General features: G+C 35.1%; 1 protein-coding gene across 1 annotated transcript in view; it reads right to left on the bottom strand.

Moving 5' to 3' along the window:
- The window catches only part of LOC108911193 (protein singed), a 108,757-nt gene that overhangs the window by 47,257 nt on the left and 43,969 nt on the right, over nucleotides 1-17,531 (bottom strand). Inside the window, exons 3-4 of the mRNA XM_018716064.2 lie at nucleotides 12,235-12,672; nucleotides 2,626-2,859 (exon numbers count right to left, since the gene is read on the bottom strand). Of these exons, the coding sequence (XP_018571580.1) occupies nucleotides 2,626-2,859; nucleotides 12,235-12,672 (672 nt within the window). The remainder of the gene's footprint in view (nucleotides 1-2,625; nucleotides 2,860-12,234; nucleotides 12,673-17,531) is intronic.

The following is a 17,531-nucleotide window of genomic DNA, read 5'->3' as shown; positions in this document are numbered from 1 at the left end:
CCAGTGAATACCTTGATGACTTACAAAATCGAATATTAGGCATTTGAAACCGTAAGAAATACTCTGGGGGTGTTCGAAAGTGTCCGGACATCAATGAGAAGAAGAGCAGAAAAAGGGTGATTCATTAATAATTGTACATACGTTAATTAGATAATCCTGGGCTTAAAATAAGAAGTGACACATAACGCTTACAATAATTAGATAAAATATCCCATACGGAGTTACAGGGTGCTTTATTTAAAAAATTGTAAATGATTTTGCCCATTACTAAAACTGTACTCAACTGTAACACCTAATTGAATAATAAAAACATGACAAATAAATTACATGATAAAATAAAAATGATTGGTCACCCCTATGTTTAATTTTAAAAATCTCGAGAAATAATGATTTTACCGCTATGCAGGAATAGTCGATTAATTGCATAAAAAGTATTGAAGAATTGAAAAATTGTGCCAAAATAAAAATTCTGCCAGTGGCGTAGAAGTTAGGAATGGGAAACTGCCCCCCTACCTCTGTTGTACGCCTCTGGTAGTACCCATGAACGATTTTGAAGCATTTTTTAATATGTTGTAAAGTATCTGAAATGTATGCCAAGTATGACAGGGAAATATCAAACAGGGTTAAAGTAACGGGCAAAAATCGTATACAATTTTTAAAGAAAACACCCTGTAAGCGATATTTTATGTAAGCGTTATGTGTTTTCTCATATTTTCAGCCCAGGATTATCCAGTTAGCCTATGTACAATTATTAATGAATCACCCTGTATGGAGGAAGTCACTTTTAATAATAATTATTGAAAAATTGTTGTAACATAGTTTCCTTGTTATGGTTATTATTTATATTTTTTTGTATTGTAATAAATCATTGTTACAAAAACCGAGTTACGGGACCATTTTAAAAATTTCAATCTCATCAAACGAATTACACAAAATCGTTTTTTATTTATTTTTTTTGTGAAAACGGTCGCAGCTACGAAAAAACCATAAGAGACCAAAAAGTTCCTATACAAAACAGAAAATTGTATTTGCATTTTAGAATACACCAGCGGCAGCGGCGCCCCGCACAAAAGTTGGGCATAACCCCCGACAAAATATCACCCTGTACAATTTCACAACAATTTGGCATGCATAATGATGTAAGCCCTACAGCGTAACCTTTATTTCATATTTGAGCTAAATATCTCAAAAACTGCAGGACCTATAGAGAAAAAACTAAAAAAATCTTGAAATTTCAACATTCTGTAGATCGTAACGAAGCGTTTGTGGACCTATACTATGGGTGATTTACCGAGAAGCTGACGAGCGGCCAAATTCTCAAGCGCGTCAATTCTTTGCCAAACATCAAACGCGATTATCTCGAAACATACTATTCGAAGACGGTTCTCAAAATATTCGGAAAACGGCTCCACCAATTGCTTCCAAAATTTGACGCAATATTTTTGAACAGGTTTTCTACTTTAGAACGCAGGTTTCTTTTCACTTAATTATTTTTTTATCTAAAAGTCTAAAAGGTCAGAAATTAAGGCTGAAAAAAGAAACGTTATTTTATCCTTGCACTATATAAAAATTGTCTTTAGCTTAGTTATAATCTCTTTAAGATGTAACTATCGATATAAAGTTGATGTCGATATCATAAAGGCATGTAAATAACGTGCCTTTAAATTATTTTTCCCGATATACAGAGTGATTCACAACTTATCCGAAAAAATTTGAGAATAGATCCTAAAAAAAATGTTGTAAAGTCCTTATAGTTTCCGAGAAAAAGATTATTGAAGTTGTAGTATTTAAAACCCTTATATCGCTGGGCTACTATAGTCTTCAACGTCATTCGCGTTGTGCGCTTTACGTAATTCTCTATCACTCTCTCTCTCTCCACGTGGCCCCAGGCGATATCGAATACTGAAATTCGATTTTAGTAGGTATTACATTACTTTTCCAAGTGTCACAAATGGCTTATGTGTATAGCAACTCAGAGTTGATGGATATCGTTTTAATTTATGGTGAAACAAGACAACATTTGTGTTATAGTGATGTATTTGTATTATGGTGAACCAAGACAACATTTGTATTAGTTCGTAGAAACATGTCAGTGGAAAAAATTTTGAACAGTTGCTGTAACATTAGGTATGTCAAATTATTTTATTGATTTAAACCACAAATTAATTTTATTAATTAATAATAACAATAGCGGCAAAAGCAGTTGAGTTTCTGATATCAAATAGGTGTTATAAAATTTTATTTATTTCTTTCCTTAGGAAAGAAATTCTTTCAATGTTCTGTCTCTTCATTTTACGCAAGGTCACAGTGGGCCAGTTTCCAGTGCCGTGTAGAAAGTGTATTTTTAAAGCATTTTAGATCTGCCCTTTTTGATTTTTTTTTTACAAAATTGTATTTGTAAGAATCCCCTGTACATTCAAAATTTTTTTTTTCGGATAAGTTCTGACTCATCCTGTATTCAGAATGGACAATAATTATATCAAAAAGTAAAAAAATGGATAATAAGATAGGTATATTAAAGCCTTTAAAGTCTTCTTTACTTAGTTCATTGTTTTGTAAGCAATAAATATTTTTTATGGCTTTCTTGAAAACATTTTCTGTTAAAGTTATTTACACTAATCCTACCTTGTTTGACGGACACGAATCTGGCATTTAAAGCGGCTACAAAACTAGCTTGTGGAAGAGAGTCTTCCAAGGAGAAAAGTTCATCCTTGGTGACGGTATTGGAACGAGTTTTCAGGACGGCTTTTGAACCAATTGGACTCAGGTATGCTCCATTTCTGTCTCTCAATGCCAACTGTCCGCTATGATATTCTGCAGTGAACAAACAGTCTTTGTTGCAAGTGTCCACCAGTTTTCCTGCAACGAAAAAATAAATAAAAAATTTGATTCCACATTATTAATAAAAAATTTATTTGGTATGAACTACAATAATAACTACCAGCAAAAGTTAGCGAAATAATAATTTCTTATTCATAAGGAAAGCGATCGTAGAAAATAATTAACAGTTGTCCGAAGTGATCCGCGGTTAATCGTCTCCGGCGATCGGTAAATACCCATTTCAAAAACGAAAATGAGCGTTCAACATTTACCGAGGTCACAGGCACATATCTAAAATAGCTGAAGGTTTTAATAGATGCTATTTTTACTAATGGTGGCGAAACATTAAATACTTCACATTTTAGTAATCCCACTATCGGCGTCATTGTACAATAACATGTACATGTCTGCCTCTAATCTGAAGCTTCGCATCGATCAATTTATTCGATACGTATCTAGTAGCACCCTAATGCCTGCCCTGACGACCTGGCGTGCCGATGTGAACATTCAAGTTATTTGCTGTGTGAATTTGACGCTTTGCTTGGTCGAATGTATGACATGTGTTTTATGGCAGTTAGTAATATTATGTATTGTGAGCATAGAGAGGCATACGGCTTGACCACAGAGTTAGCCTATTTCTGCTACTACAACGCGTATTGCCGCTTACTAGCATAATATAATCTATATTATGCTACTACTGTTTATTTATTTATCTGTCGCCACAAAGTTTCCGATGTCTATACCTCGCGGTCGAAATTATAGAGAGTGAGTCAGAGATAATATAAAAACATTATTACCATAAAGCGTATAAAATATAAAATGATTTTTATAACGGTTCAATATTATTTGTCTTGTATTAAATGATGTGCCGCTTTCTATGTACATCGATAGGATCTACAATCGTCTATAGACTGAGTTACACTAAACGTCAATCTATATTCTATCTCTGTCTATTGCACTTAGTTGGGGATAGAGAAATGCTTTTTTTAGTGAATGTAAACGGACGTACGTAGTACTTGATTTAGCCGTCGTTAGAAGCGCCATAGCATAAGCGTTGTCGAGGGGTCTAATTCCATGGTTAAAATAAACTTATAAATTAAAAAAAAATACAACCGGGACGTTTTAAAACGTAGTAATAATAAAAATGGATCAAAATGCCAGTTGTAGCAAACCGCCTATTGCTCATAAAAATAGTAGATGTTATGTTCTGTTATCTTTTTCCATATTTTCTATATCTTGTTGCTTTCTTAGTCCAGGGAAGTTAGGAAAAATAACGGAAATTTTTAGGTGCAGCAGATATCGAGATGCGGTTTTCTGCATTGTGTTCAGGAAGGTCTCAGGAAAGAAGTCTATATCGTCTGGTTAAGCCATTTTTTGAAAAATGCCTTCTGGGTCGGAAAATGCATTTTCCAATTGTACCATTACTTGCACCATTATAGGAACGACTGGAAACTCGGAAAAATCGCTCGGAAATCGTTACTCGGGGGATTTCGGGGCTGCCGAATTCGATTCTGGCATTAGAATTACCCGCGGGTGCACGGGGGTGGCTCTGTGGGGGTACGCGGGGGGTGAATTGGGGGAGAAATGGCAGCGTGCATGAAAATCGCTCCAAACTCGTTACTCGGGGGTTTTCGGGGATGCCGAATTCAATTCTGGCATTAGACTTCGCCGGGGGCGCTCGGGGGTGGCTCTGTGGGAAATGGTAAAGGAGAAAGTGAAAAATCACAAATTATGAAAATAATACTTTATTCAAATAACAAACAGGAGTTTTTATTAATGTTGAATTATTCATTATAAACTTAAATTTTTAACTTAAATACTAAACATCTTGTTCACTCTTCTTCTTCTTCTTCCCCTTCTTCATCTTCTTCCTCGTCACTATTCTCGGCCCCGTTGGAAGCTTCTTATATCTCCAGAAACATCCATTGTAAGCTCAAGCCAATATTCGATTCCGTTGAAAAACAAATCCTCGAACACGTGATCTATCAAAGATGACTTACAAGAGTGCCGGACACAACTCAAACACCAAAAAAATGGTCCAAAATCCAAAAAACTTGATCACTTTAGCACTGTATTCACGTATAACGAAAAACCCACGTGGTCCAAGAGTGCCAGACACCACTCAAACACCAAAAAAGGTCCAAAATCCAAAAAACTTGATTATTTTAGCACTATATTTACGTATAACAAAAAACCAACGTGGTATAAGAGTGCCGGACAGAACTCAAACACCAAAAAAAGGTCCAAAATCCAAGAAACTTGATTACTGTAGCACTGTATTTACATACAACGAAAAAGCAACGTGGTCCTAAACGACAGATGTAATACTGATGCCACACAGACGCCGACTGCGCGCGGGAACTGGACCCATATTTTTTTTCTTCAGTCGATACAGAATATTTCTGTTCGCGCTGGTCCCCGTGGTAACGATACTCTACTCTCTTATAGCTTTGGCGCCTTTTTCAAATCCAGTTTCGAGGCACAAAAGACTTCCAAAGCAATTGTTTTTATAATATGTGTAATATTCACTTATTTAATATTCAATCAAAATTTTTATTATTCATACCGCCGGGTAATTCTAATGCCAGAATTGAATTCGGCATCCCCGAAAACCCCCGAGTAACGAGTTTGGAGCGCTTCCCATGGACTATGCAATTTCCCCTCCAGAATGACCCCCCGGATACCCCCGCAGAGCCGCCCCCGGGTAATTCCAATGCCAGAATTGAATTCGGCATCCCCGAAAACCCCCGAGTAACGAGTTTGGAGCGCTTCCCATGGACTATGCAATTTCCCCTCCAGAATGACCCCCCGGATACCCCCGCAGAGCCGCCCCCGAGCGCCCCCGGGTAATTCCAATGCCAGAATTGAATTCGGCATCCCCGAAAACCCCCGAGTAACGAGTTTTGGAGCGATTTTTATGCACGATGCCATTTCTCCCCCAATTCACCCCCCGCGCACCCCCACAGAGCCACCCCCGTGCACCCCCGGGTAATTCTAATGCCAGAATCGAGTTCGGCAGCCCCGAAAACCACCGAGTAACGATTTCCGAGCGATTTTTCCGAGTTTCCAGTCGTTCCTATAATGGTGCAAGTAATGGTGCAATTGGAAAATGCATTTTCCGGCCCAGAAGGCATTTTTCAAAAAATGGCTTAACCAGACGATATAGACTTTTTTCCTGGGACCTTCCTGAACACAATGCAGAAAACCGCATCTCGATATCTGCTTCACCTAAAAATTTCCGCTATTCCGGTCGATTTTGATCTAAATGCCCTAGACTATCTGGAAAGATAGCCTATGGATTTTCGATCCTCCAGGTTCAGGTGCTAGCGATGAGTCACTCTCTCTTTAATTTCGATCGCGAAGTATAATCATATCATATGTCAATATTTTAAAAAAATTTTCACAAATTGCCTAATAACAACCCCTTAATATTTTATACACTATAAATAGACCAATCAAACGTTATATCACTATTATAATACTGAGAAAGAGAAGAATAGATTATGTTTCTTTAATTGGATGCAATTTAATTTTCAAGATAAAAAGATTTTATAATATTAATGTAAACGGGGGACATATTGAGAATTTAGTTTAGCCAACTGAATATAATTCCATCTCCACAAAAAAATCGAGAAAATTGCCTCTGAAGTCTGACTATGTCTGTCATGTTTTCGGGGTCGCTGAATCCAAATTCTCCCATTACGTTAGGATTTTTCATAACCTCTTGAGCCTTAAGCTTAAGCCAACGAATATAGAAGAACGCTCAGGGTTGGAAATCGGGGATGAAATCTTGGGGGACGTTTATAGTATGTTATAGGTTTCTTCTATGTAATCTTGGGAGACAGCTATAGTCTAGTATAGGCTCTACGTGCATTTCAATTTCGTCCCTGACTTGTAACCTATGAGCGTTCTTCTATAAGAGGTCTATATTCGTTGCCTATACTCTAGTTCGTACATAAGGCTATTCTTTACTGGGTTATGACGTTATGGGGTTATTAAAGAGTATTAATAGTCAGACTCCAGAGGCAATTTTCTCGATTTTTTGTTGTGGAGCTGTGTAATCTTTAGCTGTAGTTTCCATGACAATAACAATTATTTCATTTCTCATTAAATTAACTTTGTAGGTACCTATTGCAAATTGTAAATATAAACATATTTATTATACTCGACGGCCAAAATTATAGATAGTGATTCATCGCTAGCTCTTGGACTAGTAAGGGGGATGAAGCGTGCCGGGAACGAAAATCCATTGGCGTGTCTGCGTAAAAGGCAACAAGATATATAAAATATTGAAAAAACATAATAAAACATAACATCTAATATTTTTTACGGTTTGCTATAACCGGCACTTTGATCAATTTTAATTATTACAGCATTTTAAAACGTCCCAGTTGTGTTTTTTTAATTTATAAATTTATTATAGCCATGGAATTGGACCCCTCGTCTACGCTTATGCTATGACGTTTCTCAGGTCGGGCAAATCAAGTCCGTTTACAACCACTAAAAAAGCATTTCCCTATTCCCTACCAAGTGCAAAAGACAGAGATAAAATATAGATCGACGTTCAGTGTAACTCAGTCTATACACGATTATAGATGCCACCGATGTGCATGGCGAGCGGCACAAAGATAAATAATATTAAACCGTATAGGAATCATTTTATATTTTATACGCATTATGGTAATAGTGTTTTTATATTATGTATTAGTCACTCTTTATAATTTCGGCCGCCGAGTATAGGTATCTGATAAAAAAATTAAAATGTGTACATATTTTTTCTTGCAAGGGAATAAGTACAAACCATGTAATGAAAATTAAATTGCATCCAATGAAAAATCAGTAAATAAATCGAAAACGGTTAAATTGTTAAATTTATCGACATAAAACAGCAGGAACATTCAAGGCGTATATTCTGCAGAATATTATCTTTAAAATACCACCCCCATGTCTGTACTTAAACATGGTGCAAGTACACTATATTTTGACCAAAAATTCTGATATTTCTGGGTTATTCAGCTACATTTAAAAAAAATTCCAGTTTACAAAGGTATACGCTCTATATCAGTTTGTATATTTCAAACATCACAATTTCCTAAATTTTTTGTTAATATCTCCAACCTAACCTAATTTAACTAATAGAGTATGATTATCTTAATAAATTGCAGTAGCCGCCATAATTTTAGAAAAACTCTTTTTAATAATGTTTGCTTGTATGAATACCGAATAAGGACAACCTAGACATACAATTGGGAGAAAATGATATTAATTTAATAAAGTAAAATTTAAAAAAGTATTGCGAAAAATATGTGAGAATATTTAGCTAAATAATTGTAATAATATACAAAATGAGTAAAGATTATTTCTTTATTAAAATTATTAAGAACTTTATTATTGAAGTTAATATTTACTCCATTAATAAGAGTGATAAAATATTTCAATTTTAATTTTAGTCGATTAGAATAGATTTTCTTCTAAAGAAAAAATTGATTAGTATATTTAGACTCCCCTTATTTGATATACAAATAAGCAACAACTATTAGTAACATCATATAAAGTCATATAAACAATTTTCCCATTTGGTGTTAACTTTTATGAACCAAAAGTACAAAGTCCGGCAGAATTTATTTTTCAGTGGCAGTATTTTGTAAATAAAATTCCATGAAAATTTTAGAAATTTCTTGCTATTTCTCTTACATTTCCAGGGCTAGGAAAGGAAATTCCCCGAACGTTCTAGGTTTTCCAGACAGGTAAACACCGTCATTAAGTAAGTATTGTTAATTTAAAAAGAAAATTTATTTTATTTAAAAAGTAACTCTCAAAGTACCTTCCTACTGAGACACTCTATCTCTATACTTTTAATGTACGATCTTCGTGCGGACCACTGTGTGCGTATAACTGTATAAGGCATACACACAGCTGTACAAAAAGAACTGTCCAATTACTGTTTATATTTTGAAGTCGATCTTGGATATGTAAATTTTAGTATACCTTTAATGGTCAGTTATACAAAACTTCCATTTTACCAGTTCGTGAATATGATTAGTTCCCATGGGCAGGAAGGATGAATAATTTTATAAAAGCGGGATTCTTTCGTCCAAAAACGGGACATACTACGGGTTTGTAGAATTAAAAGGGACGTAATCAGGAAATATCTATTTAATAACAGGCGGAAAAAGCGGGACATTTAATTTTGGGTTAAAAAGCGGGACGTCCCGCCAAAATCGGGACGTCTGGCAACGCTGTTTTTTATACTCAACTGCAACTTGTTTCAGATATCGCACAAGGTTATTTCTAATAATGTTGTTATAAACCAGGCGGAATCTGTTTCATAATTTCACTATGCGCGCCCTTCAAAACGTGGGCTAAACTTATTATTAAACAAATAGTGAACAAATTGGAAAAAATTACATTTTTTTTTCTCTTTTTTCAACACAGTTAAAAAATTATTCATTTTAGAGAAAAATTGAAGAAGAAAAAAAGATTCGTAATTAAATTTTACACATATTATACCTATTTTCAAATACAAAATACAACACAATTATTGTAAATATAGCAAAAGCAACAAAAAAAAAGTGAAAAAAATTACAATATTTTTTCGATTTTTTAAAAAGTATGTACTTATAATATAGGTAGGATCTTCTTGGCCAAAAAAATCTTTTTGATATAATAAAACATCACAGCAATTTTCGTTAAAATTGGTCTGATAGTTTTCGAGTAATAATTTTGCAATCCAGATTTTTGAAAAAAAAAATTAAATTTTTGCTTTAACTGAGCCTAAATTAAGACGTCTAAATACTTGAAATTTTATCACATAAAAAAGGACACTCAAACTTTAAAATACGTCCAGAAAAATTGAAATCCGTTAATTAGGAGAGCCGTGGTAATTGTTTAAAGATATGCGTAATTTTTGCGCTTATAAACAAATAGAATAACTTTATAAATTCATTATAATTATTTTTTTTTATTATGCTTTTAATGTACTTGGAAAGACGCTTCTTTAAAAAAAAACGTGGTGATTCATTAATTGGTTCCAGAGTTATAGTCGATCAAAGTTGGCCGGCATTTGTGGCGTAACTACGAGGTCTGGAGGACTGTTTTTTAAACAAATACCTCATTCCGAGCACTTTCCGGGAGTGAATTTACAAAACTTGCGCCCTTGTGCAACCCATATAAAATGTCGATTAAAACTATTGGACCCAGCACGAAATTCACGAAAAATGTATGGGAGGTGGTAGTGGGGGTCGAGAGCTCGGCTACTCCAGCCGACTCAAAATTGAAATTGCGCGTTCAAAATAGCGGCGCACTTAAACATTATGTTTTTTTTTTTAAAGTTTGAGTTAATTTAGGCTCTGTTAAATATGCAAAAATTTCAATTTTTTTTTTTTCAATAATCTGGATTACAAAATTATTACTCGAAAACTATAGGACAGATTTTAACGAAAATTGGTATGATGTTTTATTATATCAAAAAGATTTTTTTTGGCCAAGTAAGAAGATCCTACCTATAACAAGTATTTTTAAAAAAATCGCAAAAATACTGTAATTTTTTTCACTTTTTTTGTTGTTTTTGCTACATTTGCAATAATTATGCTATATTTTTTATTTGAAAATAAGTATATCATATGTAAAATTTAATTACGAATCTTTATTTCCTTTTAAATTTTTCTCTTAAATGAATAGTTTTTGAACTGTGTTGAAAAAAGAGAAAAAAAATTGAATTTTTTCCAATTTTTTCACTATTTGTTTAATAATAAGTTTAGCACACGTTTTGAAGCGCGCGCATAGTGAAATTATGTTTTGTTATATCATTTTGGAGCCATTAAAGCAAAAATTAGCGATACTATGTAAAACATCTACACCAAAACAGATCCCGCCTGGTCTGTTAGCACGCTTAGACATTTTCAATTCGCATATGAAAATTACGAGTTAAAAATTGTTGATGTTTAAATATTAATATTAATATTATTTGGACAATAAATTATTTTATATGCAAATCTTAAATTTAATATCCTGAAAACGAATGTAAACCTGTTTTGCAGAAGACTACTTAATCATAAATTCTCCTGTCATGAAAGGAATAGTTTCACACAGTTCCACGTTTAGTATTAAATACTTAATTCAATATTATCAGTCGGCCTAATATAAAATAAATAAAATACCTCCAAAATAATCTCAACTAGATCGTGATAAAAACAGTGTATACAAATGAATGCCCATAATCCAAAAGATTACTAAGACAATGGGTAAAACTGATGTCAAAAATAAAATATTTCCATTTATTCCCCTTATTCTATTGTCAATTTCTGGAATAAAAATAACTTTTAAATCTCCATAATCTCATAATACTGTATTTTCTATCAAGGAAATAATATGTCAACCATTTGCTACATTCAGTAGAGGATTTAACAAAACGAATTAGTCTAATCCTTTAGATAGACAGTTAATACCAACACCAACGATTTCTTTACGTAATAATCTTAATCTTGAAAAATAAATTGAGAAAATTTGTGTATGTAGTTGTAATGTAGCTATGGTATGGTAATACAAGATATTTCAGGATTAATAATTGTTCAAACATGAATAATGAAAATAAGAAAAAAAATCTTATGAGAATGCCCGGAAATGTCATTTTCAATATTGAAGTATTGAAAGTTGCGAAAAATTAATTTGTTTTCTACCTGACCGTCGGTATTCGTGCTATTGCTGAAACTGTAGGAATTGACAGAGAATGCGTAAGGCAAATACACGAGAATTTGATGCAAAAAATTTGTGCGAAAATTGTGCCGAAAATTCTCACGATAGAACAAAAAGAAGCTTGAGAAAACATTTGAAAAAAACTTCTTGGAAAGAGTGATAACATGCGATGAATATTGGTTTTTCACTTATGATCCAGAAAATAAGCGTCAATCCATGCACTGGAACAGCCCAATTTCCCGGAGAGCTAAAAGCTCGAATGAGCAAATCAAAATTCAGAGATGTTGTTGTTTTTCCATGAGATTGTTTACTTTCACTGGATTCTTGAAGCTCAAACTGTTAATTAGCATTACTACCTTGAGGTTCGCTAAACTGAGTGAAAAAGATCTTCCAGCGTATTTGTCAATAGACTGAAATGTTTACATTTTGTCTCCTTGTGATTAAAGTCCGTCTTTTGTAGATTTACATTTTCATGAAACTATACTCTAATGATGGAGGTCCACATTAGTACTCTCCTTAGAAAAAAATAATTTTAATTTCTTTCACACCTTACATCTTAAAAACGAAGCATATTTCAACAAAACTTAAATTCCACTGTAGATTCCTATTGCTGACGTTTGACCAATCAGTAACTGAATACACCCTGTATAGAGATACACCTACGGAAACGATCCTGTATGGAAGCGACCCTATTATAACTAAAATTATTAAAAATCTTACCTCCCAATGAAAGATATTTGTTGTTGCATGTGTGAATTGCGTACTTCCCAGATTCGTCTTGCCTGAATTCTAAGGTGAAAAGGGTGTCTTCACCCCAAGGAATATTAGCATCTACGTGGATTTCATCGAGATTTTCCGATAAATGGGCGAATCTTTTCCTGCCTACAGATCTAAGATTCATTTGGGGTCTGGCAGCTAGATGAACATGCCAAAATTCAGCATCTCCAGGCACTTTGGCAGTGCACGTTAGTTTGTCTGCAGAGGCACCCAAGAAATAACCTCGGACGACGTTCCGAAGAGCCCAACGGCCGGTCCCGTCCTCAGCCACGCTGATCTGGAACTTGCTGCCGGGATCTTTTTCTTCGCTTTCGCAAGTTGCGTTTCCAAAGGAGTCTACTGCTAAGTATTTGTCTAAGTGGGACCTAAGGTAGATCAAGCCTGTAAAAATGCAAAAATAAAATAATTCAATATGTTTCTATATCTATACTATAGGGCGAGTGAAAAGTGCCCGAAATTTTTTTGGACAGTGATTTGATGTAGTAGTCATTTTTTTTTAATTTTAATTAGTTGAGTTGGCCATGAAATATTAACCTTAAGTAATGTTTTAATTTATTATTTTTTTTTAATTAAATAGGTATGTGGTATGGGTTGTAAAAATGTGTGTAACTGTTGTCGAATTGCAGAAGACGGCATCGACATCGTTCGAATGACCGTTTTCAAGAGTAAAATCGCCTACGATCCTATGAAACTTTCAAGGAGATTGGAGAAACTGCAGACAGTCCTCGGAACGGGCATCCTTTAACCGCCACCACTTCGGAGAACGTTACAAGGAGCGCTGCCGAATTCGTCAAAATTCTGAACTCTCAATGCACAAGATGACCACGGAGCTCGGATTCAGCGCAACGCGTCCGAAACATCGTCAAGAGGAAGCTGAGACACTTTATTCGAGTCCACTATTTCAATGATCCGACGAAGGCGAAGCGCCCACAAAAATGCTACCGAATACGTCGGCACAATTGAATCGCTCCACAACCACCAAAATCGTGGTCAGCTACTCATTCAAGGCCAGCAAAAGACCGCCACTGCGAAAACGATCGGCCGGTGTCACTTTTCGGCCTGCGATGTGGTTTGGGCGGGCATTTGCACCATCATTGGTGTTCATTCCAAGGACCGTCAAAATTAACGCCGCCGGGTACCCAGAATGGGTTCTTCGGCGTACTTTGAAGTCGTAGGCGATGCGGCGCGGACGGATTCACGTTGCAGCAGGACTAGGCGCCGCCGCCGGTACCGGCACATTCCACCATCGCCGTCTGCCAAGAGTTGTTTTTGGGATTTTGGGGCACAAACATTTGGCCGCCGAACTCGCCGGATCTCAATCCATTAACAATTCGGTGTGGTCCATCATGGAGCAAAAAACCTAAGACGATACGCAACGGCGGAACAGCTGAAAACGGCGTTAGAGCGTGCCTGCGATGGGATTACAATGGAAAAATGTACGACCATCATTGGTAATTTTCGAAAGCAAGTAAATGTATTAAAACCAAAGGTAACAATTTTGAAAATTTTTTGTAAATTTTTTTCTTTAATATTATAAATGTTGATCTGATAAAGGTTTTCTATTTTTTGAGTATGTTGGTGTGTTGAATTATGTACTTAGTAGTTATAGCCTTTTCAAATATTTAAATAAAATTGGTGGAACTTTTCACCCACCCTGTATTCTTTACTGTACAATACAGAATAAATCATTGTGCCCATAGACTGTGCCTCAGTAAAATTAGTAAGGATTTTTATTTTTAATTGGACATTGTTTTAATGTATTTTCGAAAAACTTTTTTTTGAATATTCGTGTTTAAAAATTTATCGAGTGTGGTTTACAGTAAACCGTTTACTACAATAAATGCAATGGTATGAGCTGTAAAGAAGGCAGGAAGTTGACGAGGACAACGGCCAAGGTTCATACAGATGTTGAATGATAACGTGAACGGACAGCTGGGGACTGTGGCAGAAGTGCATTTATGCATGCCTTAATGTGCTTACTAAAAAAAATTATATTTAATGAAAACATGTTATTTTGGACTCTGGCACAACTTATTTATATGACTAATTTATCAATTTTGTCAATCGTAATTAGCTTGAAATATTTCTACACTTTATGTAAATCGGATGCTAATTTGGTGCTAAGGGTCAATTTAATTAATTTTTAAATATTTTCATAGGTGGCAAAAAAATATTGTGTTATTAATATATGACGCAGTATACTTATGTCATTATTAAATTATTTAGTATAATGATTAAATAAGTGAGTTAATTACCTCGGACAACATTTACGTTAATGTAACTTTAATGTAATATAATAATTTCCAAATAAAAAATAAGTGTTACCTTCCTCCGATTTTATTTTTATGAAAGAAGAAACAAAACGTCTTCTTAAAAAACATATATTCTATTATTAGCTCTGGTATTTTTATTTTTATAAAGTATTAAGACATTCAAATTCAAAAACTTTTTCCCGTAAAAACTTATCAAATTAAATAAGTATTCTTCTATATCAGTTTAAGTACGCAAAAGATATCTAACCTCACAGACAACATTCCTAAATGTTGACATTGCGGGAAACAAATACATGCCCCAACTAGCATTAAAATACATCGTGATGATAAAGTTGAAACAAAATTCATAACTTTTATACTGTGATTTAAAAAAAAAAACGCCGATTTACGAATTTGTTCTCCGGAGGGGCATCTTGTAAGATGATTCAGTTGTATACAGGTTGACCCAGAAAAGCTGGAATACCCTGTAAATTTTTCATATTCGGATAAAGCTTTCTCTTACGAATACAGTGAAGTAAGGTTATGTCAAATAACAAATAACAAGCGAGATACTGCGAGAAAATGACCTTTATTTCAAAAAAATATTTAATGTCATTTTTCATCAAAGAAATCGTACTTGGAAACGAAACAAATGCAAATAATTAACGGAATTTAACGTAAATTTTCAAATTGTCCTCCACCAACAATTTGGCACTGGCGCGCAAGTATAAACACTTTGCACACTACGCTCAATAATTTCTGGGCTGATTCTTCTCATTTTAGAACGAATTCTCAGTTGTAAGTCTGCTAAATTGTTTGATCGATTGAAGTATGCCCTAGATTTTAAATAACTCTATAGAAAAAAATCCAGAGGAGTCAAGTCGGAGGAACGCGGGGGTCACTCAAGAGATCCTCTCCGCCCTATTCATCTTTCAGGAAATGTATCATCAAAATATTGCCGAACCTCTAAGCCAAAGTGAGGTGGAGGTCCATCTTGTTGAAACCAAATATTTGCATGAGGTATATCGCCGTCTGCGTCTGTAGCGTTGGGGAAAATAATTGCTACAGCCGGCATCAACTCGAAACGTAGAGGTTTTCTTCAAAAAAGTAAGGACCTACAAATCGCCTTCCTATGATTCCCACCCATACAACTCACCGTAGATTGTGCAATTGGTGGTATGTCAGCATGTGGTTGATTAAACAGCTCACATGCTTCCCCATGAAAATATTTGGTTTCAACAAGATGGACCTCCACCTCACATTGGTTTAGTTAGAGGTTCGGCAATATCTTGGTAATACATTTCCTGAAAGATGGATAGGGCGGAGAGGATCTCTTGAGTGGCCCCCGCGTTCCTTCGACTTGACTCCTCTGGATTTTTTTCTATGGAGTTATTTAAAATCTAGGGTATAGTTCAATCGACCAAACAATTTATCAGACTTACAACTGAGAATTCGTGCTGAAATGGAAAGAATTAGTCCAGAAATTATTGAGCGTAGTGTGCAAAGTGTTTATACTCACGCGGGCCAGTGCCAAATTGTTGGCGGAAGACAATTTGAAAATTTACGTCTAATTTCGTTAATTATTTGCATTTATTCCATTTCCAAGTACAATTTGTTTTATGAAAAATGACATTAAATAATTTTTTGAATTAAAGGTCATTTTATAGCAGTATCTCGCTTGTTATTTGATATAGGCCCATCAAACCTTACATCACTGTATTCGTAAGAGAAAACTTTATCCGAATATGAAAAAATATAGTGTTCCGTAAGAAAAAACAAATTTATTGGCCGTCAAGCTTTTCTGGGTAACCCTGTATACAACTAAATCATTTTAAAAGATACCCCTCCCGATACCAAAATTGACCTGTCTCGGTGTTTTTTTTTAAATCACTCAGTATAAGTTATAAATTTTGTTCCAAACTTTATCATCACGCTGTACAAAACAATACCTATTAAATATAATTAATATTTAGACATGACATATGTTTAGTTTTTATTTTGGATAATTATTTATTTATTTTATTAATACATGTTTCTAGTGTAATTCAATGTTAGTTGGGACATGTAACCCTCAGAGCAGTTTCAAGCAATATCAATTCAAAGAATATAAATATTTAGCAACTGCAGGTAAAACTTTCCACTGATTAATCCAGTTTATATTTAGTTTTTCCATTCTTAATATATAAGACGCCCAATTAAGACGGATTTTTCTGGATCTTTGGTTATCCATATACAGGGTCGGAAAGTCCCCATGGTTCATCGGCCGATACGTGAGAGCGATAAAGTAAGTCATAGAAATCCGTGCGATAGAGAAAGATTGCTATAATGAAGGCGTCTAATAGTCACCGCTCATTTCGCCCTTCCACAAATAAGAAGTGGATCTTCCCGCCTTCCTTCGTCCGAACGTCGTATTTTGATGGCGATTTTTTGCCGTCTTCGCGGTGAATTTTCAGTTTTCTTCAGGCTCTGCGAGGGGCGCGGCCCAATTTTTGTGTGAAACGCACGAGTCCGACACGCCCTCTCGCTGAAATCTGACGGTCGCGATCGCCTCGAATTGCGCGCGGATTTTTTATTTTTTATTTCCCCTATTTTCTACGATATTTTATTTAAAACTGTGCCGAAGATACTCATATTTATCGACCGGGTGCCTATTTCACGCCTTTGCTGTAGAACTTTCCGCGGGATTCGAAATGCGGCTGTAAATACGTTAAAATGAACTCTCTAGCGAGGCCGGAAAACGTCTATTTTGCCCCACGAAATTCTTTTCCCTCAAACCGCGGGGAGACGTGAGACTGGGCATGAGGTGTTGATTCGGTCATCTTTCGTCGATCAGGGGCATTTTTTTTCGCGTTTTCATATTTAATTTTGCCTTTTTTTGAGGTCTCCTCGACGACAAACGGCCATTTCACAAGCCGTAAAGATTGAAGCTTGAAGACACGCCCACCCGGAGGAAATTCGAATGTCGTTAGAAACATTATAATTATGTCA

This window comes from Anoplophora glabripennis, unplaced genomic scaffold (genome assembly GCF_000390285.2).
Source record: "Anoplophora glabripennis isolate ALB-LARVAE unplaced genomic scaffold, Agla_2.0 scaffold545, whole genome shotgun sequence".
In the NCBI taxonomy this organism is placed as follows: Eukaryota; Metazoa; Arthropoda; class Insecta; order Coleoptera; family Cerambycidae; genus Anoplophora; species Anoplophora glabripennis.
Note: the sequence above shows the minus strand (reverse complement) of the source record. Positions and strands in the feature narration are given on the sequence as shown.